General features: G+C 49.5%; 1 protein-coding gene across 2 annotated transcripts in view; it reads right to left on the reverse strand.

The window, feature by feature from the left end:
• Positions 1-7,932, reverse strand: part of RND2 (Rho family GTPase 2) — a 36,251-nt gene extending 28,319 nt beyond the window's left edge. For both annotated transcript variants that reach the window (XM_025200762.1, XM_006020937.3), the window contains exons 1-2: positions 7,797-7,932; positions 7,601-7,688 (exon numbers count right to left, since the gene is read on the reverse strand). In XM_025200762.1, the coding sequence (XP_025056547.1) occupies positions 7,601-7,688; positions 7,797-7,898 (190 nt within the window). In that variant the 5' untranslated portion in view covers positions 7,899-7,932. The remainder of the gene's footprint in view (positions 1-7,600; positions 7,689-7,796) is intronic.
• Positions 7,933-7,938: the final 6 nt, after the last annotated feature.

Consider the following 7,938-nt stretch of genomic DNA (forward strand, 5'->3'; position numbering starts at 1 on the left):
CCCCAAATTCAGCAGGTCCCAGAAAGCACTGCCACTTTGGCTCATCCTGAGGGGCCAGGGTTTGGAAGCATTTCCCCTCACCTGCCTTTGGCCCTGCTCAGGGTCCAGACTGATGTTTATGAGCATTAAAAAGAAGGGATGAATGTTCTTGTTATATTTGGAGATGCCCGTGCGCCTTGGCTGTTTTAAAGCAGAGGAGCAGGGTGCAGAGTATTCTTTGGGGACTCTACAGCTCTGGGAGCTTCTCTACTGTTCTGCTTATGCCTCCTGCCTGGTGAGAGAAGCTTTCCCTGCCCTTAATGACTATTTACCTTTGTGGCACCAAGAGACTCCATCAGAGATCAGACGCCATTCAAAACACAGGCCAGTAAGAGACACCACCTTGTTACATAGCAATTTTAGGCAGCTTCTGAAGCTCTTAACCTCTGGATTACCTACATGTTAACATCTTTAAGTAGCTTAAAGTGCTCATTCCGCTTAAAAGTTATGCCACTCCAGGGCAGGGTGATCTCCAATCCACCTAACTTTGCTCCTGTTCCATAAAAGGTGTGGCCACTCCCCACAGCTATTCTGCCCAAACTGAAGTCTTCCAGTACCTCAGGATGCAGCGGCCTGTCCCGAGTCAGAGCAAGTGGGGACACTGGGGGTGCAGTGGGGCCAGGCACAGCACCTCTGCTCCTGCTGGGCAGAGTGACTGCCTCAGCCCTGGAGCACTCAGTGGCTGCAGTGCCTCCTGCTGCTGCCCCGACTGGCTCACCACTCCTGCTGGGCAAAGCAAGAGAGCTTCAGGGCTGCAGTGCTTCCTTCTGCCTGGCTGGAGCAGCAAGGCAGTCCTGCCCCTGCTCACCAAGCCTTTAGTGGCAAATCATAGCTCTGCAAGTGAAAGACACTCAAAGCAGGTTTTTCACCTTAAGGTGCAACTGCTGCACCAAGCCCATCATTAAGCTGAGTAACATTCATGCAGCTTATACCATAAGGTGCAACAAGCCCCACAGTTTCTGCCTGGAAACAGCTTATAGTCCAAGACAAGGGGAAAAAGACAGTTCTTCTCTTACTGGAGAACCAGGCTCAGAAAAAAAAAAAAAAAAAAAAAAGGGCAGTTCTCAGGACAGCTAGCCCTACCTCTTGCCCAGACTCTCGCTGCTAAACTGGGTTACCCTCCTGTCACCAGTACACCTTCTTACAGCTCCTTCGCCAGGACCTCTCTAAAGCCTTCACCAGCCTGTCTGAATGATGGAGACAGTAATGACACTATGCCCCAGCCATAGAACAACCTAGCACATCACTGATGGACAGGAAGTCCCCTCCCCCCCCACCTTCTCTGTGCTAGCACCCAGCCCTCGAAACCTCCACACCCTTGGCCTGCCTTCAATGAAGAGATGTTCTTCCCCACTACGCCCAGGTGCTGTGTATACCTGTCCAGAGCAGTTAGATTGCAGAGGCATTTGAAATTAGTACAAGACAAGTCCATTTCCAGCATAGGCATTTCTGCCAGCACTCCTCAGACTTCTGTCCAGTTCATCAGTGATTTACTTTTCTCATGCTGCCCAGAGTCTATGTATTTGTGCAGAGACAGGATGCAAGCATATTACCTTCAGGCTGCAAAAGCCTTGACAGAGAACACTAGAGAAGTTATTCTTGGATGAAAGGACAGTTTTGCATTCCCCTTCCACCTCAGAGTATAAGTGGCACCCTTCCCAAACCAGACCTTGCACTTTCCCGTAGACTAAATGAACGAACAGCCATGGTAATCCTGGAAACATTTTACACAGGGAACTTCACCATTAACCCCAGCCTATTCAGCTCCTTAATCTCATCAACATTTCTCAGCAGCTCCCACTGCAGAGAGATTTGTTATCAGAAACTACTGGAGTTCCCACACTCTGGACCACACCAAGACAGATTGTTTGCTGAGTGCAGAGGGGAAAAGCAGGGGGGGGCAGGGTGTGGAGATTCCCTGTTCAAGACAAGAATTGAAAGCACCACCACTCAACAGGCAAAACCTGCAGTCCCTCACCAGAGCACCCCCACCACTGTGAGTGGCAGCACATACAGGGCTGGATGACACCGCTTCAAAGCACGGGTGCTCAGATCCTAGCACATCTGCAGGATATGGTGTTAAAGAGTGCTGGAGGCCCTTTATACTACAGGTCCCACTGTCACTCCCAGCAGTAGCAAACTCTGGGTTCCAGTCATGTCAGCAAACATGCCCTCCCCAGCTGCCTGAAGGGGTCTGAATCTGAGCCTACATGTGGGAATCAGTCCCAGGTCATGCCAATTGTATCACTGGCAGTGCTCTCCCTCGTGTGGACAGGCAGCAGTGCTATATATTGTGACTTGCATCAGCAAGGCACATTCAAGTGCTAAACAGGGATAAACTACACCAGTGCCACATTTCCTGCTGGCACCAGAAGTAGGCAAGCTACATAGACATCAACTGGTGTCAACAGTGCCCACAACCAGAGGACCAGGCTAGGGCAGGTATCAGTGCCAGCTCCTCAGCACAGACCAGGTGTAGGCTAACTTGGCTTGCATATTGTCCCTTAGTAGAAGTTGTCCAGATAAATCCAAGATTTATCAAGCCTCATGACTTGCCATCTGCACCTTGGCCTCTGAAGAAGCTTGATGCCACTTCTTCCTCTGCTAATAAGCAAGGCACAAGGAAGAACCACTGGGGAGAAAAATCTTCCCTCAGCCAGGGAGGCACAAAGAAAAGAGGTGAGCAAACCCAGTGTACCCCAAGGCAGGCAAAGTAGTCTCCAATACAAACCCCCAATCTGAAGCAGCCCTTGAAGAGGTATGGGCAGAAAGGCTGGCTACCCATCAGGCTCTCTCCTAGAAAGCAGGGTTTTCCAATGGTCCTAAGAGGCTAATGACCAATATCTGATGCTTTAGACAGCAGCTACCCCAGCAGCCTCCCAACACCTGCACCTGACCAATAGCCAGAACACTGAGCAGACACATTTGTGACACCCCCCACCCAGAAGCTGGAAGTGTGGCTGGCCTAACCTTAAAAAAAAAAAAAAAAAAAGTACAAAATTATCTAGACCTTTTAAACACCTGGCTGAAGTTCTCCATTCCACACCAGCTGGGGGAGGGAAGCATCTCTTTGCTTTGTCAGGCATCAGGTACCACTCGAGCTCCAAGGAGGAACCCAGTCCCAGAACCAAGGACAGCATTTAACAAGCCAAAAGTGACAGGTCAAATTGGAAAGTTCCCCAAAGCAAGTGGCACAGCAGGGCCACTCAGGAGCTGCTTTTGTGCCAACATTTGTCCCAGTGGATACTAATGAGGAGAACTTGCAGCAGTTGCATACCTGAAGGAGAGCAAAGCAAGCTCCCTTCTGCCAGGCTGCAGAGCCATGGGCCTGCAGAACAGAGCTCCCAAAGCCAGAGCTCTCCCTTTGTCTCTCTCAGAGATCCACTAGGCATAATGCCCCTCTCCTCCAGATCAGCAGGTAGGTTCTCCTCACACACACAGGGGTCACAAAGTGCTTCTTAAAGAAGGTTGCACAAAGATACCTAAACCCTCACATAAAGGCTTTGGGGTGGAGCAGTGCAGCACAAGTACAGCCTGTTGTGATGCAAAGCAGTGCCAGAAAGAATTTCATTGCTACACTGCATCTGGATGTAGGACGGACATAAAATAGAAACAAATACTGGACAAGACTGGTGAGCCTGGCAGGCTAAGAATCCTTGCTTCACTGTCTTATGGATATTTGAAACCTAAAAAGGCATGGAGTGAAATTCCTTGGGCCCCAATGTGCTGGAAATGGTGCATAAACCTGGCACAAGTGCCAGCAACTCTACTCCAGACTAGAGCCACCCCCCAGGTATGGAAACCCTTCACGCCATTTGGTATAAAAGAAACCAGATACCATATCAGATTAATTTGCTTCCTGTCCTTGCCGTGCACCTTACAAGAGTAATGCTTCCCTAAAACAAACAAACAAAAAATCTTTATCTGCTCATTTGCTGTCTGCTAATGTCATCACCTGCTAGTAAGAGGGGCAAATTCAGTCCAAAATGACTATATTAGCCAGCTACTGCATGCACCAGCTCAGCCCCACAAGCCCAGAGCCCCTGAACAGTCAGAGCAGTTGCAATATCCTCACTGGACTCAGCTCTAATAAAAGGAGTTTAAACAGGACAGCGTTTGCCCTGTTGCCCATTACTGGACACAGCCCAGATCACCCCACCCAGCCTTGGGAGTCCCCAAGCACTTTACAACTAGCTGCAGAAGCCGTGGGAAGAGATATCAATGGGCAGTTCCCTGTTCAGGTCTCTTACAAACCTCAGGAGGGCAGAGAGACCAGTACTGTCTGTAGTCCGTAGTTTCATTTACCTAGCCAGGGGCTGGCAAGCGTTTAAAATAAAGAATGGTTAAGACAGGAGACAAGCAGCTTCTCAGCGGGTCCCCTTCCCCTCCTGTCGAGGATGGAATTTAGCATTAACAATGTTCCTGCCTGAGAAACCGCTTAAAAGGGACAGCGGGTAGCCCCAAGACCGGGGAAAGTGCACCCCACTGACTGTCATTCTGCACAAACAGAGCAATTAGCCACTCTGTCAGCTCAGCTGGCTCAATTTGCTATTGTGCAAAACTTCTTTTACCAAGAGCTTCTGTTTACAAGCGTCTCCAAAAGGAAGTGGAAATTCAACAACAGCTCGCAGGCTACGGCTAAAAATATCAGGTTGATTACTGGGGAAAATTGCTGCATGTTGCTTTGCTAAGCCATGTATTGAAGGACCAGCTCTTACATATTTCAAAGTAAAGCTGCATCAGAAGGGAATTTATCCGAGGAAAAAAACAAAACAAACAAACAAACTCTGCAATAAAGTCATTAAATGCACACCCCCCCAAAAAAGACAGTCCTCCCCCCTCCATCCCCCCAAAAAGGCCAGAGTTTGTATTTTCCCCATAAGGAGTGAGAAAGAATCCAAGTTCTTCTGCAGCAGAGCAGAAAGGGATACACAACAGACCTCACATCTTTGGTTTAGAAAGGTAGAGCTGCATTCATTACAATCTCAGAGACAGGGGCAGGGTACATTTAAAGCTCTAAAGTAAATTTGAGCACATTGTCTCACACATAGTACATCAAATGGGCTCCCACACACGAGGTGATGTTTTAAATTGTAAAAATCTAGCTGCCCACAGCACAGCCATTAGTCTCTAACAAAGGCACCGCACCCTGTCTCTGCTTACAGTCCTCAAGACTGCAGTTTAGAAACTCTCCTCAGCAACTGCTTGGGATAACAGACCTCAGCATGCACAAAACACAGAGCCATGACAGTGGTGAGGTTCTCATTCACAAATTGTGCCCTGGAAAGCCAAGGGGGTGATTCAGCACTGTACTGGTGTGGCTCCTACAGAGGGACCCAGCAGTAAAAAGCCCCTTGGATCCAGCAGTGCAAGTCTGCCAAAATGTCAGTCTCTGCACACACCCCCCATGCAGCAGTTTCCATTACTTTGTACATTTAGTCTTTGCAGCTTGTCTCAAGTTGAAGTTAAATGCCGATGCCTTGTTAGATATGGAGGCCCATACACCTTATTTTTTTTGCCCTCCAGAAGCTCAGCTGCCAGCCAGAATCTCTTCTAGCAAAGGAAAAAAGATACATTTGGTGTCTCAAGACACTGAGGCCTTTATACAGAAGATATAACATCTCCCCAGTTAAGAAGCCCCAGCAGGGGCACAAGGTCTATCTTGAACCCAAAAAAATCAAGTCTATGATTCAATAAAAACCAGCTGTGCTGGGTAAGGCAGAGCTAATCCCACAACCACAAGCTGAATAAATGCAAAGTTCAGGCAAGAACAATGAACTTCTCAGGTAAGGTTTCATGTTATTGCTCTTGGACAGAGAAATTAAATTCATTTCTCATTCAGACTCCAACAACCTAGTGTCGCTTTTATCACCAGGTCTCCAACATAGACTACTTCCCATGTCCTGGTTTCAGATGCATAAGAACAGCTTGGTTCAAGATTTTCAGCAGCTTCGCTTCAAATTGATCACTTGCAGCTAACATATAAAACAGAAGCATGAAGTTTTGTAAAACTGAGGTTTGGAAAGACTGTTTATGGCTTCTTGAATGATTCTAGCTAAGGACAGACAAACACCGCCCCCCACAACAACACCACCACCCCACTACAACAAAAGCCCAAATAAATTAAATTAAAAAGGCAAAAAAAGTACTAATGCAAAGAAACCTTCCCCCGACATGGGGAGGTCTCCACTTAAAAATTGTGTTGGGATTTTTCTTCATTCCTTTATAGCCTCACATTGCACCTAAGAACTGGTTTTATTACTATTCAATTATGTGGTCAAAACAGGAATGGCACTAATGTAAATATAGCAACTCAATGCAGCTTACGGTAGCACCTCTAGGCAACTGTGTTAGTGCAAGCTGGAAGAAAGAGACAAGAAAATCTATACACACTTTAATGCAAGAATAAATAATTATACTAATGGGGTTACCATGGCATTTATTATATTACAGTCCAGCTAGATCCTATAAAACAGCCAGGCTGGTCTGAGCACAGCAAAATATGCCATTCAGGGAAAACATTCAACAACATACAGCTAATAACATTTCAGAAGCAGGAACACTAGTTCTAAGGACCGAGCAGTCACTTGCCAAATAGACAGTCTTCATGAACACACGCAGCAAACCAAGCAAGTCTACCAGCACACATGCAAGTGGTGTGTAAATATAACAAGATATCCAAAAGGCACATATACACATCCCAAGAAGGGAGAGGATTTGTTTAGCTCAGGGGGATCATAATGAGCCCTGGGACTCAAAAAAAAAAAAAAAAAAAAAAAAGGAAACCTAGCTCAGTGAGGCACAGCTCCCAGATCCAGTACTTGTACTGCCCGGGAGGAAATCTACCAGACAGGGAGCTAGTTCTTCCCCAGAGACAAGACCCAACAGTACGAATCGGCAGAGCAACCCTGCTGCAGGAGGGATGCGTGGGCTGGGGAATTTCAGCTCAGTGGGTTTAAGCCGAGAAAGGAACAGAGAGAGCAAAACCATATTTTCACACGGGAAGCTAGTTGAAGCCCTAGGGAGCAGCCTCCTCTGAAATCTGGGGCAAGGCACAGTTTTGCTGCACAGGCCCCGAGCACAGGGGAGATGGAGACCTCATCTCCGCCAGGATGAAGTGCTGGTATGTTCAAATCTCCTATTTCCTGGGGCCTTAGAGAAGCTCCAGCATGGGTGTGGGGCGGATGGGGAAACGATGGAAACAACGCCTGCCCCTTACACAACCCCAGCACAGCGCCTGTCCCTGCTCCCTGGCACCTGGGGGACATCTCCCATCCTACTGCACCATCTCAGGGCCCAGGGGTAACAGAGCACTACTCGCTTGGCTCCAAAAGACAAAAAGCTAGAGATGGGGCAGGGAGCGCAACTCCCGGCACGGGTGGTCCCGACCTCCTCGGAGTGCGCCCTGCCTAGAAGGCGGTCGCAGCACCTAGGGGCCCGAGGACTCGTAGGGGGGGGGGTGCCTGGGAAGCAGGCGGGCACAAGAAGCGGTGCAGGGAAGGGCAGGGCCGCCCGGCAGAGCGGAGGCGGCAGGGGCGGGGGCCGGCACTCGTGCCCTCACCGGACGTGTCCCACATGTTGAGCTCGATGCGCTGCTTCTCGATCTCGAAGCTGGCCGTGTAGTTCTCGAACACGGTGGGCACATAGTTCTGCGGGCGACACAGGACACGCCGTCACGTCACGGCCCGGCCCGGCCCCGGCCCCAGCCCCGGCCCCGGCCCCTGGTCCCAGACCCCGGCCCCCGGCCCGCTCCACACCTCGGGGTAGCAGTCCTTGGCGAAGACGTGCAGCAGCGCAGTCTTGCCGCACTGGGTGTCCCCCACCACCACGATCTTGCAGCGAGCCAGCTGGCTCTCCATTGTGCCGCTACGCGCCCCGCATCGCGGCGCAGCCTGACAG

Source organism: Alligator sinensis, unplaced genomic scaffold (assembly GCF_000455745.1).
Source record: "Alligator sinensis unplaced genomic scaffold, ASM45574v1 scaffold161_1, whole genome shotgun sequence".
NCBI classification, from domain to species: domain Eukaryota; kingdom Metazoa; phylum Chordata; order Crocodylia; family Alligatoridae; genus Alligator; species Alligator sinensis.